Source organism: Halteromyces radiatus (genome assembly GCF_025201355.1).
Source record: "Halteromyces radiatus strain CBS 162.75 chromosome Unknown BX664scaffold_1, whole genome shotgun sequence".
Taxonomy (NCBI): domain Eukaryota; kingdom Fungi; phylum Mucoromycota; class Mucoromycetes; order Mucorales; family Cunninghamellaceae; genus Halteromyces; species Halteromyces radiatus.
Window position 1 is genome coordinate 2452026 of NW_026251687.1, and position 16574 is coordinate 2468599.

The window sequence follows — 16574 nt, forward strand, 5'->3', positions numbered from 1 at the left end:
ATATTCTATTTATAGATTACAACACCGTTACGGGAAATCAAACCTTGTTTGAACAAAAGAGTAGAAGATATATGTTTTTCTTCTATGCATCATTATCGTCATGAGTATCTTATTACAATATCATCATCATAGTATTGTCATCATTATAGCATCGTAATATAGTATTGTCCTTGTTATCATAGTATCATAATACAATGTTATCATCATCATCATCATCATCATCATCATCATCATCATCATCATCATCATGGTATAATATCGAGGTTATGATCATAATAATTCTTATTTAACCATCGTCATCCATTAAGCAATCAATAATATCAATCAATAATATCAATCAATAATATCAATCAATAATATCAATCAATAATATCAATCAATAATATCGAATAATCATCATCATAGGAAGGTAAAGGGAAAACATATTATGGTGAAGGAGAGAAGAAAAGTGGATCCAGACCTGGGAAATCGAAAAAAGGCAACTGGGAGAGTACCTGTTTGTTCGGACAATAGGTTTAGTAATAGTTGACTGAAAATGGAAATTAGCGATTATTATGTTGTTTTTCACACAGGGTACAAGTGGAAGGGACAAATAGTAAGTAATAGTTAGTTATTTAGTGGGTAAATAACTCTTTTAATAATAAAACGAATAGACTCAAAAATATAAGATATCTAATGAAATACTGTTAGATGAATGATTTTCCGTTTCTACTATGATAATCACATGAAATTAGTAGTCTCAACTTGTAATAAGAGCAACCTTTTTTTTTTTTATTTCTTTTCTCTTCCGGCCTTTTTTATTTCTTTTATTCTTTTTTTAATAACTCTTTTGTTTTCTTCTTGAAACTTTTTTTTTTTTTTTTTTTTAGAAAAGGGGAAAATAACACATATTTTGTCACTCTTTATTGACCACTCATAAGCTCTAAAAAGTCCCGAGTCAGAAAAAAAAAAAAAAAAGACCACGCCACCCAGAATTTTCAGCTCACCTGCATAAAAAGAATTTTCTCTAACTTATTTTTTGAATAATGGTCTCTCCTTCCAAACGATTAGAACAAATATCTTCTCACCTTGATAATATGTCTGGTAAATCCTTTTTTTTTTTTTATTATTATTCTATTATTTATTATTATTATTTTTTTATAGTTTCTGTCTTTCAAAACGTACCTCAAGCTCCTGCTGATGTCATCTTTAGTTTAACTGCTGGTTATAAAGCTGATACTCATCCTCAAAAGATTAATGTTGGTGTTGGTGCTTTTAGAACTGATGAACTCAAGCCTTATATTCTTCCTGTAGTTAAAAAGGTAACATTTTATTTATATATTCTATATTATATTATTAACTTACATATATATATATATATATATATAGGCTGATGCTATTCTTTTTAATGATCAAACTTTGGACCATGAATATCAACCTATTGCAGGACAACCTTCTTACACCAAAGCTGCCAGTCAACTCATTCTTGGAAAAGACAGTCCAGCCATTCAACAACAACGTGTAGGTGCAGTACAAACCATTTCTGGTACAGGGGCCAATCATACTGGTGCTGCCTTCTTGGCTCAACATTATAAGGGAAGTGGCAAGTGTTATATCTCTAAACCTACCTGGGCAAATCATCGTAATATCTTTGAAGGTGTTGGATTCAAGGTAGAAGAATATCCTTATTGGGATCCCAACTCAAAAGGTTTGAACTATGATGGTACGATCCAAGCCATTCAAGAAGCTCCTAATGGTAGTGTATTTATTCTTCATGCTTGTGCTCATAATCCTACTGGTGTCGATCCTACTGTGGAACAATGGAAAGGCATTGCTCAAGCCATGCGTGCTAAAGGTCATTTCCCCTTCTTTGATTGTGCTTATCAAGGCTTTGCTTCAGGTGATTTGGATCGTGATGCTTGGTCTGTTCGTTATTTTGTTGAACAAGGTTTTGAATTGTTTGTTGCTCAATCTTTTGCAAAGAACTTTGGTCTTTATGGTAAATATAAAAAAAAAAAAGAAGAAGAAAGAGGGGAATAGACTTCTAATTTTTATAATCATTATCAAAAAAAAAAAAAAAAAAACCATTATATATTTCCTTCTTTAGGTGAACGAGCTGGTAATTTGACATTTGTATTGAAAACACCTGAAGATACCAAACGTGTCTTATCTCAATTGGAAAAACTTCAACGATCCGAAATCTCCAATCCTCCTGCTTATGGCTCTCGTATTGTGGATATTGTATTGAATGATGAAGCTTTGTATGCTGAATGGAAAGAAAATTTGAAATACATGTCCAATCGAATCATCGATATGCGCAAGGCTTTATATCAACATTTATTGGATTTGAAGACTCCAGGAACTTGGAATCATATTGTAGATCAAATTGGCATGTTCTCTTTTACTGGTCTCAAAGGTAAAAAAAAAAAAAAAAAAAAAAAATTCAATAGGTGATTGATTTTTTTTTTTTTTTTGTGTGTGTAGCTCCTCAAGTCAAAGTGATGATTGAAAAATATCATATTTATCTCACAGACAATGGTCGTATCTCTATGGCAGGCTTATCAAAAAGCAACGTGGAATATTTCGCCAAGGCTGTGGATGATGTAGTTAGAAATGTCTCTGTATAGAAACTTTTTATTTTATTTTATGATTTTATTTTTACATATATATATTTATGGTTTTATTTGTTTGATACCCATTCTCTTTGTTTTTCAAAATATTCAAAATAAAAATAAAGAATTGGTATAGACAAAGTCATATGGTCTCTTATTTTTTTTTTTTTTTGTAACCTCTCACACACAGAGAAACGAATAATGATGATGTGAACTGGGCCTGCGTAACATGAATCATCATCGGAAAGGTGTAACGTTGCAGTGTTCACATTTTTTTTTTTATATATAGGTATCTCCGTCTCATCGTGCTTTGATTCCCATTCTTGGTTCCTTTCCTCCTCCCCCACTTTTGGGTTCCCTTCCCACACATTGATGACTTGGTTTTATATATATATATATCTATCCTTATACATCAATTTGTTTTTCTACTCTATGAGCCTTTCATTGAATGAGATTTCTTTTTGTCTATGTGAAAAAGGACCATGATAGATGATGATGATGAAATAAAATAAATAAATAAATATATATTAATGAGTAGGCGCAGTAGATGAGGCGCCAGTTGAGTTCATATCAAGGATATTATTAATAATATCAACTATGGATGATTTTCATGATGCTGACGAAGGTCGGTAATGATGATGACGATGATAATGAAAATGATGATGATGATGACGATGATGATGACGAAGGTGATGGTGATGCTATTTGTAAAAGTAGATTTCGTTTGATACTTTGTTAATGATTCAGTTATCGTTTGCACATAGGATCGTTTGTTTCTAAAAGAGACATGAGAAGGAATAAAAAGAAAAAAAGACATGTTATTTATTTGATTTCGAATGGTAATAATAATAATAATAATAATAATAAAAATAATAAAAATAATAACTATAAAACTATAAAAAAGAGAAGCAAAGACCTATTCCAGTGATTTCAGTCCACTTTTGTCGACTGATGATGAGTGAATAAAGTGTGAGTGTTGAGGAGTAAGATAAGGATGATGAAGACGAGCATGGCGTTGTTGTTGAGTCACTGTCGGTAACGATCGAGCATGACGTGGTAGAGATGCCACTGGTGTACTTGAAGCAGGAGGTGATGGGGGAGTATATCGTTGTATATCTGATTGTTGATGTTGTTGCTTTCGTTGTTTCAAGCGTTGATTGAGGACTCCATACCATTTTTCAAAAGTTGGTTTGCTAACATATAAACGATAATCGATCATTTGCAAAAAGACTGACTCTGAAGCATTGATTTCTTCCAAGGTCAAACCAGAAGCATCAGCCCAAGCTTTGTTTCGATAACTTTTATCATGAATATATTTGGAGGCCACCATAAGAGAAGCAAGAAACATACGTCGGCCACAACACATAAGATCATCCTTGTATCGTCGTTCACCAGCAGGCATACGAAGCTTTGCTTGCACTACACGTTTAACACGAAAGATATAGAAGAGACTGATTTGAAGCATAAAATAGGTCGTTTTGGATCGTTTGAGAATTTCCCGGATAAATCCTTTAGTAGCAACCACCTTAGCATGACATGGTGTAGGCCAAATAGAATCAATAATGTCTACAGAGACATCTACAAAAAAAAAAAAAAGGAATTCAGTGAACTATCCATATCATAAAAGATAATAGAATCATCATTCATTTCTTTATGTAAGGATGATCACTTTATTTCTTTGTTTATCATTACCCACTAAATTGTCAATCATATCCACACGTTCGTTGTGAGAAGCATCCAAAAATTCTTTATATTGGTCGCAAGGTAAATGTTGTTCATCTTCTGGAGTGGCAATCGCGGTAATAGGATTGCTCTTGTTATTGTTGTTATTGTTGTTGTTATTGAGGCAGTAGAAAGTTGGTTCACTTGAATGATGTTGTTGAAGATAGCTTGGCGGATCAAAGGCCGCTAGCGTAGCGGTAGGTATCGGATGAGGAAGTCCATCTGAAAGGACCATTTTTTTATATATATAAATGATATGTATATAAAAGAAAGGGGGAAGGTTTTCAGAAGTAGAAGAGCGTTTGTTGAGTTTGTTGTATTCAAATGAAGACCGTGGTCAGCAGATTGTGTAAGAAAAAAAAAAACGTTTGTAGCAGAGAGAAAGTAAAAAAAAAAAAAATAATAAGAAAAATATAAAAGAGTTGTTGATTTGTTGTATTGGTTTTAAAGGGAAGTTGGGAAAAAGTCGTATAAAAAAGATATAAAAAAAGGTAAGTTTGTTGTTGTTGGTAGTAAAAAAAAAAAAGAATTCGATAGAATCGCTATGAAGTTATTGTTTGAAAGACATGCTGAAATAATAGAAAATACTAAAGAAGAGGGAAAAGAAGGACTCCCGTAGAGAAAAAAATTGATTTTGTTGAGCACAGGACAAAAATGAAACTCAGCTTCACACGTAACCTGCCGCTTCGCCATTCATATCACACAAAAAAACCTTTCGTAAAAACTATCATCCCCCCCTCATTTGCTGCGGCTGGGAAATCTAAAAAAAGAGGCTTATACTATTAACATCATTTGAAAAAGAGCCAATCAAATCATTTTTTCCAAATATGGTTTCCCCTTAACCTCACTTTTTTGCTCTATCAAATCGATCGATATCAATCCTATAAAAGAATATGCATCTATACAGTATATTCAATGAACGAGTCACATGAATTCATCTATCTATTAGAAAAAAAAAATGATGAATTGCTTTATTAGATATATCACCATAGAAACCATCATCATCACAGACACATCATCACATTCATTAATAAAATATCAACATGATCATTTGTTCCGTGCACATAACATTGATAGATATTTAAAAAGATTTCATAAAAAAAAAAACAAGTTTATTGATATAAATGTACAAGACCATAAAGTAACGTATGAAATAAAGTATATGATAATAATCCATTCATAGCCCCATTGATGACGATATCCCTCCAACCACTTACAAAGTGCTGCGACGGTGATGACGTTTTGATGAGTAATAACAGAATGCACAGGACAGACCAAGAAAGCGCATAAAACAGGAAACCAGACCAGTTTGTGAGTCCTAAAATACCAGCGGCCGCTCCAGCAATCGCAGCAAAACACGATCGAATATATTGTAATTGTTTGGTGTTATGCATCAGATGACTTTGTACATATTGATGAGTATTATCTGGACCTTGAGGATTGTTCATGTTCTTAATGTCGGTATAAAAAGTAAATGGTCGCTGTTGTTCGCGTTATTTTTTTTGGCCTATAAAGGTGGATTCAAGATATACCTTTTAGGTAAACCAGACCGTAGTAGAGAAAAAAAAAAAAAAAAAAAAAAAGGAAATGAACTAATAAAAACAAAAATGGTAAAAAAAAAAAAAAATTACAGCTCCCCAAGCAGCCAAAAAGGCGGACAAACCTCTTAAAAAAAAATGACGTACGGGTTTAGAACACCGTATCTCTCCCATTGGGAAGAATTCTTTTGTATGAAGAAAAAGAAAACAGGTATAGCCTTGATACATTTAGTCAAGTTCATATTAACTGATGATATCGGATTAAAACCCATGTTGAATTTGATTTTTAACTATAGACCCCTCTCTTAAAAAAGTAAACATCATGCTAGTCATTAAGATAAACCCAGTATCACGTTCGATATACTCCCATCATAACGATCATCTAGAAATACAATCACCAACTCTTTCATTTTTGATTTTTTGAGTAAAGATACTTTCTTGATAAATAGAGCTACATTCAATCTCATAATTGGGTATTTATTTATTTTGCCCCAACCAATTTCATTGGTATGATAAGGGGAAAAAATATTAAATCAGGGATGATGCCGAGAATTTATTAGTTTGAACCTATCTTTTTTTTTTTTTTTTGTACTAAGTCGTATCAATCTAGTGTGATAGCACATATGATACATCCATGGTTTGGTAGAATCTACAATGAAAATAATAACAATAAAAAAAAGATAAATATATATCACATGATGACCAAAAAAAAAAAAAAGGAAAAGGATCTTGACGGTGATAACACCAAATATCCATCTTTGGTAATCTCGTTGACAAATCAAAGCCCACATTATGCACCTAGACAGGTCAATATAGATATATTTCGTGCGAACGGCCGTAAAAAAAAAAAAAAAAAAAAGAAGCACATAAACAGAGAAATCATATGCTAATCCACTGGTCATATTAAAAAAAAAAGGAAGGAGTTGTATTGGTATGATAATGGTTTATTTTTATTATTCATTTAAGGGAAGAAGACATTGTAAAACAAACAATTTAAAAACAAAAGTATATGAATGAGTAGAGTAGTATAATCACACAAAAAAGATAAAAAAAAAAAAAAGAAATAAAAGTATTAAACAACTACACTAAAAAGTTGATAAAAGAAAAAGAGACAACATATTGACAAGATCATCCAGCCAAATATATGTACTATCTAATACATGTGAATAAATAAATAATAAATAAATAAATAAATAATACTAAAATATATAAAAGGTAATCCTACTGTCGATTTTGGCGTATTTTTCTTGATAATAGATTCAGTGGTGAGTTATCAAATTCATCATCGCTGTCGCTATTGAAATCATCGTCCAAACCTCTGAATTGATGCTGTACCCTATCTGGTGGTGGCGAAGGAAGTTGTTGGTGATAATAACTGGTGGATGGTGGTGTATCCTTTTGCAATTCTTCAATTTCAGTGGGTTTGATGACGCTTGTATCTTCCAGAGTACGTGTGTTCAAATGGCTGGTGTTGGTATTTTCGCTGGTATTATTAATGTGGTGCATATTGTTGCTTTTCATATTGCTGTTATCTTCTTCATCAGATGAGACAGTAGTGACTAAATGGGATTCCAAGGGGTTATTGTCATTGTTACTTGTTGTTTCGTTCTTTATGGTTTGTTCATTGTCAACTTTGTCAGTAATGTCGTCTAGTTCGTAGTCCTCGTCATCGGATGATGGGAAAATGTTGTGATAATCGACACCTGCATCTTCGTCCTCGGATGATGGGAGAATGCTGTGATATTTAACGCCTGTCTCTTCATCATTACTGTTGGAAGTAACAGAGTTTTGTGGTAGTGAATCATTTCCAGGGAGACCAGTCGATGATGCATCCTTGATTGAGTCCAGACGGTTAGCCTCTTTCGCCTTGTTGATTGCTGCCAGATATTCCAGATCATATATCTCATCGTCTATTTCATCAGGTTTGAGTTCCATTTCCGAATCCGTGGCTTTGGTAGGTTGGTTTCCAATTTGCATACCTTGTAATTGACTCGTAAGTTTAATATCTTCTGTTCTTGGTGATGAGATCGATTGAGAATGTTGAGAACCATTGTGGTAAGAATTGCGTTGGTCGTAATCAGTGTTCTTCGCTGAGGATATACCGCTATTGTTTTGAATAGGTTCATCATCAGCATGGTTGTTGGAATGAGTACTGCTAATTTCAGTTGCTGTATCATTAGATGGTTTAGGTTTCTTGAACATGCTGGGAATAATCCTTCGAAGTGTTCCATCCTTTTTCTCTTCCTGCTTCGATGATTTTCGACCAAAATAACTTTGTTTCTTCTTTGTATCTGATGACCCCACTGATTGATTATCGTTACCCTTTGATCCATCACTTTTCTTTGATTCGGGGGTGATTGGTTGTGGCACATTTTTGCGTGGTATGACCTTTTTCTTGCCTTTTATTAGAGGTACCGTACCAATAAGGAGAGGAATTTCAACAGACATAAAGCTTTGAGTATCACCTGCTGGAGTTTGATAAGTTCCTTCTTGTAGTTGCACCTTGATATGTATCTTGTAAGAGATTTCCAAAAGTTTTGCAATTGCGCCGATACTGGGAGTGATATCTGGTCGAATAGGTAGACAACAGTTTAAGGTTTGTACATAGCGTTTTTCTTGCCGTAGATCCACATCAGCCCTCATGGAAAGAATGGTTTCGTCCGGGAATGCGTAATCACTAAATAACAAAAAAAAAATAAATAAATAAATAAATGTAAATAATCAAATCAAACTATGATATCATTTACCTTCCATGATAATGTAATTGACGTAAGCGAACAAGACTAACAGTAACACCTTTAGGTCGTTGAAATTCAGCACTGTGCCAAACATGGATAACAATAGTGAGATTATCACCTATAGTAATCGAATAAAAAATAAAAAAAAAAAAAAGGAATGAGATCAAATCTTTTATAATATATATATATATATACATTACCTCTTGCACAAGCTTGAACAGGCAGAGTAGCACGCATTGCAGTTCTATAATCACATTGATTTGACTTGGAATTACCAGTTAACCATAAAGCATAAACAGATTCAACAGTTCTAGGTACAGCCAATTCAGGTATACCAACATTCATATTTTCCAATACAGTCACCATAGTATGAGCTCTTGCAGGATGAGGATCATTCATAATCAAATCTAAACAACATTCAATAGTATAAACAATTTTCCCACCCAACATTGAAGCTTCAGCCTAGATCAAACAAATATATAAGTAATCATAAGAATTTTTTTTTTTTTTTTTTTTTTAGTTTTACCTCAGTACTACTTGGTAATGGTACGTCAATAGGTACTTTAACGTCAAAAGCAAAAGAATAAGTAACAGATTGTTCCATAACAAAATAAAGAGGTGTAGTTGTATCCTGATTTTCCACAAAAGCTGATGACTTGTAAGCAACACCATTGCTTACTTTTTTCCCTTCCATCTTGTCGTTGTTGATAGCGTAGTTTCGTCTAAAATACAAGTAATTTTCTTGATCTTGAGGAGAAGGTCGAATAGTCACACCACCAGCCCATATCAAACGAATACCATGAGGACTGACGGCTCGAGGACAGGCCAATAAAACTGTACCGCGAATATGTTCACCAGGAAAATAAGGTTTTTTTTCATCCAAAGCAAGACGTATACTTACATCTTGAGGAGATACCAACGCCATTCAAATAAACTAAAAGAAGACCAATGAATGAAGAAGAAGAAAAAAAAAGAAGGTTTTTGGAAAAGAAGAAAAAGAAAGATAGAAAATAAAAGAAAAGAGATAGAAAAAAATAAAAAATAAAAAGAAGACTAGAAAAAATAATATTGGGATGAAAATGAAAAAAAAAAGAAGGGGAATGTGTAACAATAAAGACTCAGCCCTGAAATATTAAAAAACAAAAAAAAATCAATGTTCTTTATTATTATGATTGTCATCTATTAATTCTAAGGGTAAAGGTTTTAAATCAGGTAAAACAAAAGTGGATTTAGCTAATTCTGATTTTAATAATTGTGGGGAATAATAGTGTTGTATAGATTGTCGATCTGTTAATATTGGATATCGTTCCATCAATTCAAAAAAATCATCCTTATCCTTACTTCTATTGGTCTTGATCGCTAAATCTATTAAATAAATATAAAAACTAGTAATTGTTTCATGATATTCAAGTTGTTCATTCTTGGCAAAATGAATTTTCAATTGATGTTTGATCAGTGATGTTGCTTTGTTTGTATCCCCTGTTTCTCGTAAATAATTCCATGCCATTCGTAAATGTGCCCGGTGCATCCAATGTCTAGTATCCAGTGTACAATTTTCATATGCATTCATAAATATTTCTTCACCAACAGCTCGATAACCACGTTCATAATATAATAATGGTTGCGCTTCTTGTCGTGTACCACGTTGTCCGCCTACTCCTTCTTCTACCTTGATCACTCGAGCAATCCAAAGTTCATGATCACCTGTCTTTATTACTTGTACTTTATTACAATGCATAGATCCCAAAGTACCCATTAATACCGGTAGACCTGTAGCTGAATCGTCGTAATATGGAATATCCTTGAATTGTTCGGCTTGTGGTGATGAAAACGCAATCGATTGTGATACTTGTTCTCGACTAAGCATATTGACAACCATACTACCAGAAGAATGTAATACATCAGAAGCTCTTGAAGGAATACGTACACAAAAAGATACCATAGGTTCAGGATGAAGACAAAGTGAAGTAAACGAAGAAACTGTAATACCACGTCGATGACTAGGTTCGTTCTGTTCTGCTGTTGTCACTACTACTACAGGTTGAGGTACCTTTCGCATCATAGATCGTACTTTATCCGTCACTGTGTTATTAGTAGAATAAAACCGTCCAATCCTTCGTATACTGCCGACCCCAAATTTCATTATTATCATGTCAAAAAAAAAAAGTACAAAAAAAGTTACCGAGCAAGAAGACAAAGTCGATGTTTTTTTTTTTTTTTTTTTTTTTTTTTTTTCATACACACAGACAGGCCACATTTGAAGTCCCGATGAATCCACTTTTTTTTTTTTTCCTTGCATCTATCTACTACTGATGATATTATATAGGATATAGAAAAATGAGAACATATTGAAAAAGAAGAGATGATTTTATAGATTATATGAAAATTGAATATAGAGAAATAAGTGATTTTTCGGAAACTTTAACAAGTTTTCTTTTTATACATCAAAGAAACAACAGCAAGCATATCTAATGCATGGCGAGGGGTTTGAACTTAAAAAAAAAAGAGAGAATTTTCTATTTTTTTTTTCTTTTTTCAGTGCATTATTTTACTTTTTACTTTTTTTTTTTTTTTATCTTTTTCCCTTTCATTATGTCTCCATCTTATTTAATGAATGGTGAAATACTACACGGTGTTGGTACGCATGATACTAAGGTTAGTTTGTCTTCTTTATCTGCTAATGGTGAACATATTCCTACTGAAGAAGAATGCCCTAGTTTTCTGGATTGCTTGAACTTACGTCGACAACATCTTGAACAACCCAAAGATATATTACCATACTTATCTTCCTTTACAAATATGTCTCATTTTCTTGTCGAATTGGATTTATCAAGAAACAATCTATCTGATTTACCTTTGGCCATGAACCAACTCTGTAGTCTTCGTCAATTGAATCTTGCTTGTAATCTCTTCACTCAGTTACCATACTCTGTTTTAAATAACTTGCCGACAATACAACATTTGGATATCACTGAAAATCAGTTGGTGGATTTGGATTCACTTCCTATGGTATTACCACACCTGCGAACATTACGAGCGAGTGGCAACCGACTAGAAAGACTTGATGACAAAATAGCGATGTGGCAAGATATGACTTTTTTGCAGTTAGGATCTGAATGCGGTGGGAATCGGTTGGAATCTTTACCTGATGATCTTATGGGAATGATACAACTCAAGGAATTGGATGTATCGAATAATCAATTACAATCATGGCCTAATCATCTACCACTTGGTTTGAAACATCTCAAGATGCCAGGAAATTACTTGAAAGATATACCGCATGACCTGTTACTACAATGTCCAGATCTAGTGACTCTTGATATGGCTTCGAATCGATTGGCTTTCTTACCGTTTCTACATGGCTTTTATGGTGATGATCGATCTCTTCGTGTTCTCAATGTCAGTAACAACAACATCTACATTGTACCCACCTCTGTTCTGGATAGCTGTATTCGTGTGATTCTGACCGGCAATCCTGCTTTGGAATATCATCGAAAATCAACCACGATATATGCTGAACGATTACGTGATCTCTCGAAAATGGCAGTCTATTCTACACCTCATTATGATTTTTATATGGATATGGCTCTTATTGATCTGTTGAATCAATCTAGTCCTCGTATCGATCATCAAACAACCAATGGATTACCTCTTTTTGTACTGAATGATCAACAAGATCGATTGCAAGATTGGATTGTTACAGAAAAGGGGGAATCATGGATTCCTTCTTTACGGGAATTGACGATGCGTTACATTATGGACCTCCAACATAAAGAAAACAACGATTACAACAATATACCAAGCTCCATCCTTGATGATTTGAAAACTGGCAATCCTTGTGATGTGTGTGGCAAGTCCTGCGTTATCGAATGGCTTTCGGCTATCCAAGTCAGGGCGTATCAAACTTATACTTCCGTTGTCTGCAAGGTCTCACTCTGCTCTACTGCTTGCTGGAAGATCCATTATCAAAGAACAAGAATGCCGGCAACTGATTCATCAATATCTCAGCCTACTTCCATGTCCACCTTATTACCTCCATTGAACTTGCCATCGGATTCTTTTGAATGGATTGTGGCAGCTGCAACGGCATCCGCGATACAATTGGAACAAGATCAAGCCTTAGGATAGGATTAAGGTAGTTAGTTATATTTGATATTATTATTTATTACTATTTATTATTATATTGTAATTATTATTATCTATTAGTCCATTTATCTCTATTGAAGCATTTAATACAACCCATTAATAAAAGAAAAAGACCATTAAGTTTATCTTACCATATCATATATGTGTTGCCTTTTTTGGATATCTCATGCTCTTCTACTCTTTTTTTTTTTTTTTTTTTTTTTTTTTTTAGTGTAGACAGTCTTAAGTTGAGTTGATTTTTTATGAATCCATGATGCCTTTAATAATAACATGTAATGACAATGAAAATGATAACACAAAAAGGAAGAAGATAAGTGGTTGTCTAGATTTGTTTTGTTTTTATTGAAACATGCTAAATGAATAAGGTACAAAAAAAAAAAAAAAACAATGATAAAATAAATAAATAAAACAAAATAAAGTCAATGATGAAAATAATAATGATCAAATAAAATGAGATACTATCTAATATGATTATAATCCAACCCAGTATGATCGTCCTCCAACATTGTGAATTGGTGTAATGGCCAAATCTTCATTGTCCTTGGAGATCGTTACCGCCCATTCGTACCATATTTTCTTCTTGTCCGTTTGTCGCCAAAAGTCCAAGCATACTTGTGCACCTTGAGGAACTTGTAATGGTGTTCTGATAGGGAAGAAGATTGGGAACCAACTAAACATACCAGGAGAATGGGTATCGGGATGAATGGAAATCGTCACATCTTTGTAAAGTACGGATTCAAAGTATCCAGCCACACCATGCATTGTCATTGTCTTGTCCACAGTAAATTTGGTCTGGCTATATCGAATATTGTGAAGGTTGTTGATCGGATCATCGTCCATCGTAGGATAGTTGTGATTAGGATGTTCAAATGTCCAAAGAGGTTGAGAAGGGCCAAGTTCACATACTTGTTGGAACATCACTACATATGGTGTTTCAAAGTGCTCTAAATCCTTATAAGCCGCCACCTCGTTGTAGAGTTTGGTAGATGCCAGTGGTGCTGCAAATGTCGTATAGTTTGCAGGGATAGAGATACCATCATCTAAAAAAAAAAAAAAAGTTTAATATGCGTCACATTTCATCAGCTTGTCCTTTTTTTTTTCTTCTTTTTCTGTTTTTACCTTTCAAAAACTTTTGAGCACCATCCAAACATTCAGGAGATAATTCATTGTCACCAAAAGAACCCAGTAATTCACTAACAAGAATATCACATTTTTTTGACGGTTTCCATTTGCGCATATCTGCAAACACTAGTTCCACTTTTTCGTGCCATTCGTTTGCTTTCTTATTTTGTAATCTAGAATTTAAGATGATAAATATCCAGTATTAAAAAAATGATGATCATTTTTTTATTTGTATTCAAAAAAAATAATAATAACTTACGTGACAAAGGCATTTGGATTCTTTTCAACAGCATATAAATGGATCTTGCGCCCAGATTTGGAAGCAGCTCTCAAGCAACAATCTACCAAAGGACCACGACCAGCACCAACCACCATGATCATACTATAAAAAAGATCATCATAGCATACAAATATAATATTTAAGTATATAAACGACAAAAGAAGTATATATATATATATATATATATACACTTACGTAGTAATGTCAGACTCGGGTTCAACACGATCCAGTAAGGCACGGTACACAGCCTAAAAGATGAGTGTTAATAAGTATTTCCAAAAATAAAGTATGATTGCGTACTTGCCTGTTCGTATTGTTGATATTTGATGGGATCCTTTTCAAATGTTTCGTAAGTATTATTGTCCAAATTATCCATCAATGGTTGTAAAGGTGCCTGAAGATAATCTTGATAACCAGTAGCAAATTGATTGACCTGATCCAATTCGGGTAGATTTCGATTCAAGTACCTGATATATTCTTGGTAGGTAGATGGGGTAGCACTAGCATGAATATGAACAATTGGAACGGTGACAAGTATATTTGGCCGTAACTATAGAAATAAACGATATCAGTTACGGTATGTCGTTTGTTGTGAATTATAGTAACATACCTTATCCATAACCTTTTTCACAAATGCTTGATGACGTTTTGGTAATACAGGAAAGCCTTTGGCATTGGGGATAAACACTTCCGCTGGGACGATCAATGCTTTGACAGGTTCAGCAAGCCACATATCTAGTATATCATCATGAGGAAGGTCTTCAGTGAGTTCCAATGCAACATAGATTTTGGTATTTTGTTCCGTCAGCATGCGAAGTTTGTTCCATTGTTTCCAAGTACTGTTTTTTTCCATATTCTCTGTGTCACTGATAGGTATTCGAACCCATAACTATTGATTGAAAAGAATAAAGGTACTATAAATATAATGGGTCTTATCTGTATGTTATATTTTTTTTTTTTTGGTAATAATGCATTACTTGAGTGAATGATAGTGAGCCAGTCGCATGATTAATAGCACGTGCAGTGTTTGACAGGGCACCTTTTGGTAATCCAGGATAAATGACAGAAAGTAGACCCAGATGACTTGCCCACGCCAGTTCTTGTTTCAATGCCTAAAATAATAAATAAATGAGAATGGTTCATTCTTTTTATTGTAAAATTCATTGTTTTCAGCCTACCAATTCAGAGTTGACTCGAATAGATTCATCGATAGAATCAAGTTGTAACCATTCAGCTAACATACCAACTACAATATCTGAACAACCTATGTATATACAAAAGATAATTTTACGTTGGTTGTAAAGATCTGATCCAATCTACGTTTATATATATATTACCAGCTGACTGAAGGATAAGATCTTGACGATCAAATACGGGAGCATTGCGCCATTGATCTATGGCAGACTTGTTGATATCCTTTTTATCTTCATGAAGTACGCGACGGAAACTTGGATGAGCCATAGGAGTAGCTACGAAATCATGTCCAGCTTCAGAAGCTTCTTGAACAAATGTATCGATGTTATCATAATATTCGTTGGTTAATAAACCTACAGGACATAATCGAAACTGATCAACGGGAGAAGTCATTTTATTAAAAAAAAAAAAAGGACGAAAGAACAAGAAAGAGAAAAGGGGAAAAGGAAAATTTGAAATTTTTTTTATTCACAAAAAAAAAAAAAAATAAGGTGCGGGATCGAAAATGTCCATAGGCATATTTTAATACAGAGATAGAAAGGCAAAGGGAGAGAGATAGAGAGAGAAAGAGCAATCCAATAAATGATTTAAGCTTTCTTAGCAGCTTGAGCAGCCTTCTTGCTTTCCTTAGACTTGGCAATAGCAGCTTGACGGGCAGCAGCACGAACATCAGGCTTTTGGTTACGTTTGGCACGAATGGCATCCCAAGAGGCACCAGCAATAGCACGTTCATGCTTGACAGTACGACGAGAACGCTTCTTGGCGACTTCTTCAGTAACACCCTTCTTGTTCAAACGACGATAAATGGTGGTCCATCGAATCTTGCGAGGGTTCAAACGTTGAAGGAAGTAAGATTCGGCCTTACCATTGATAAATTTGAAGGTCTAAAAAGAATATAAAAGGAGTGGTGAGCATCGTTTTCTATTCCATTCATCGTTTTATCGCGTTTTAATACGTACTCTATAAAAACAAAAAAAAAAGTAAAGAGTTAAAACCATTCAATTGTATTACACGACATTCAGGTTCTTTACCTGCTATCAATACGGACGTAGGTCTTACCCTTGGCAGGATAGATTTTGAATCCAGAGAAGGAGCAAATCTCGAGCCTAAATATCAAACAAAAAAAAAAAGGTATTATGTTAAAATCATAAGGATAAATGGATGGATGGATGGATGGATGGATGGATGGGTGTAATTTTCAATTATCTTTACTTCATGTTGATATGATAGGATATGGAATGCT

At 33.9% G+C, this 16574-nt stretch overlaps 8 protein-coding genes across 8 annotated transcripts; 2 read left to right on the top strand and 6 right to left on the bottom strand.

Annotated features, from left to right (window-relative positions):
* The first annotated feature begins 941 nt into the window (after positions 1-941).
* BX664DRAFT_321160 (aspartate aminotransferase) lies at positions 942-2736 on the top strand. The gene is made up of 5 exons (XM_051543242.1): positions 942-1083; positions 1144-1301; positions 1369-1978; positions 2087-2395; positions 2464-2736. Exons 1-5 carry the CDS (start codon positions 1026-1028, stop codon positions 2604-2606), a joined length of 1278 nt encoding a protein of 425 aa, XP_051404974.1. The 5' UTR covers positions 942-1025; the 3' UTR covers positions 2607-2736.
* Positions 2737-3439: 703 nt separating this feature from the next.
* BX664DRAFT_321161 (uncharacterized protein) lies at positions 3440-4497 on the bottom strand. Its single transcript, XM_051543243.1, has 2 exons — positions 4284-4497; positions 3440-4169 (listed from the first exon to the last, which is right to left on the bottom strand). The coding sequence occupies exons 1-2, from the start codon at positions 4300-4302 to the stop codon at positions 3508-3510; spliced, it is 681 nt and encodes a 226-aa protein (XP_051404975.1). The 5' UTR covers positions 4303-4497; the 3' UTR covers positions 3440-3507.
* An 815-nt stretch (positions 4498-5312) lies between these two features.
* Positions 5313-5881, bottom strand: BX664DRAFT_321163 (transmembrane protein 93-like protein). The gene has a single exon (XM_051543244.1). The coding sequence runs from the start codon at positions 5759-5761 to the stop codon at positions 5426-5428; it is 336 nt and encodes a 111-aa protein (XP_051404976.1). The 5' UTR covers positions 5762-5881; the 3' UTR covers positions 5313-5425.
* A 1082-nt stretch (positions 5882-6963) lies between these two features.
* On the bottom strand, positions 6964-9623 carry BX664DRAFT_321165 (uncharacterized protein). The gene is made up of 4 exons (XM_051543245.1): positions 9116-9623; positions 8790-9051; positions 8599-8707; positions 6964-8528 (listed from the first exon to the last, which is right to left on the bottom strand). The coding sequence occupies exons 1-4, from the start codon at positions 9512-9514 to the stop codon at positions 7073-7075; spliced, it is 2226 nt and encodes a 741-aa protein (XP_051404977.1). The 5' UTR covers positions 9515-9623; the 3' UTR covers positions 6964-7072.
* Positions 9624-9739: 116 nt separating this feature from the next.
* Positions 9740-10732, bottom strand: BX664DRAFT_255270 (flavin reductase like domain-containing protein; the record flags this gene model as incomplete). The annotated part of the gene is made up of 1 exon (XM_051540403.1): positions 9740-10732. The coding sequence occupies one exon, from the start codon at positions 10730-10732 to the stop codon at positions 9740-9742; it is 993 nt and encodes a 330-aa protein (XP_051404978.1).
* A 421-nt stretch (positions 10733-11153) lies between these two features.
* Positions 11154-12862, top strand: BX664DRAFT_321166 (uncharacterized protein). The gene has a single exon (XM_051543246.1). It carries the CDS (start codon positions 11182-11184, stop codon positions 12715-12717), a length of 1536 nt encoding a protein of 511 aa, XP_051404979.1. The 5' UTR covers positions 11154-11181; the 3' UTR covers positions 12718-12862.
* A 149-nt stretch (positions 12863-13011) lies between these two features.
* BX664DRAFT_20382 (PRMT5 arginine-N-methyltransferase-domain-containing protein) lies at positions 13012-16007 on the bottom strand. Its single transcript, XM_051540132.1, has 9 exons — positions 15475-16007; positions 15316-15401; positions 15115-15249; positions 14748-15026; positions 14442-14687; positions 14333-14385; positions 14117-14239; positions 13855-14030; positions 13012-13775 (listed from the first exon to the last, which is right to left on the bottom strand). The coding sequence occupies exons 1-9, from the start codon at positions 15722-15724 to the stop codon at positions 13207-13209; spliced, it is 1917 nt and encodes a 638-aa protein (XP_051404980.1). The 5' UTR covers positions 15725-16007; the 3' UTR covers positions 13012-13206.
* On the bottom strand, positions 15919-16548 carry BX664DRAFT_310381 (ribosomal protein-like protein L24; the record flags this gene model as incomplete). The annotated part of the gene is made up of 4 exons (XM_051542553.1): positions 15919-16215; position 16291; positions 16363-16437; positions 16544-16548. 4 exons carry the CDS (start codon positions 16546-16548, stop codon positions 15919-15921), a joined length of 378 nt encoding a protein of 125 aa, XP_051404981.1.
* Between the last annotated feature and the right edge of the window lie 26 nt (positions 16549-16574).

What these genes read in the sequence shown, in the direction of transcription:
- BX664DRAFT_321165 (XM_051543245.1), bottom strand. Translation starts at nt 9,514, where the DNA reads ATGGCGTTGGTATCTCCTCAAGATGTAAGTATACGTCTTGCTTTGGAT. An exon ending in TGTTCAAGCTTGTGCAAGAG is followed by an intron (nt 8,708 to 8,789) that starts GTAATGTATATA and finishes CGATTACTATAG; the next exon opens with GTGATAATCTCACTATTGTT. An exon ending in CAATTACATTATCATGGAAG is followed by an intron (nt 8,529 to 8,598) that starts GTAAATGATATC and finishes TTTGTTATTTAG; the next exon opens with TGATTACGCATTCCCGGACG.
- BX664DRAFT_321160 (XM_051543242.1), top strand. Translation starts at nt 1,026, where the DNA reads ATGGTCTCTCCTTCCAAACGATTAGAACAAATATCTTCTCACCTTGAT. An exon ending in TCACCTTGATAATATGTCTG is followed by an intron (nt 1,084 to 1,143) that starts GTAAATCCTTTT and finishes ATTTTTTTATAG; the next exon opens with TTTCTGTCTTTCAAAACGTA. An exon ending in TTCTTCCTGTAGTTAAAAAG is followed by an intron (nt 1,302 to 1,368) that starts GTAACATTTTAT and finishes ATATATATATAG; the next exon opens with GCTGATGCTATTCTTTTTAA.
- BX664DRAFT_20382 (XM_051540132.1), bottom strand. Translation starts at nt 15,724, where the DNA reads ATGACTTCTCCCGTTGATCAGTTTCGATTATGTCCTGTAGGTTTATTA. An exon ending in GCTCACTATCATTCACTCAA is followed by an intron (nt 15,027 to 15,114) that starts GTAATGCATTAT and finishes TTCAATCAATAG; the next exon opens with TTATGGGTTCGAATACCTAT. An exon ending in AATCCAAATGCCTTTGTCAC is followed by an intron (nt 14,031 to 14,116) that starts GTAAGTTATTAT and finishes CTTAAATTCTAG; the next exon opens with ATTACAAAATAAGAAAGCAA.
- BX664DRAFT_321163 (XM_051543244.1), bottom strand. Translation starts at nt 5,761, where the DNA reads ATGAACAATCCTCAAGGTCCAGATAATACTCATCAATATGTACAAAGT.
- BX664DRAFT_321166 (XM_051543246.1), top strand. Translation starts at nt 11,182, where the DNA reads ATGTCTCCATCTTATTTAATGAATGGTGAAATACTACACGGTGTTGGT.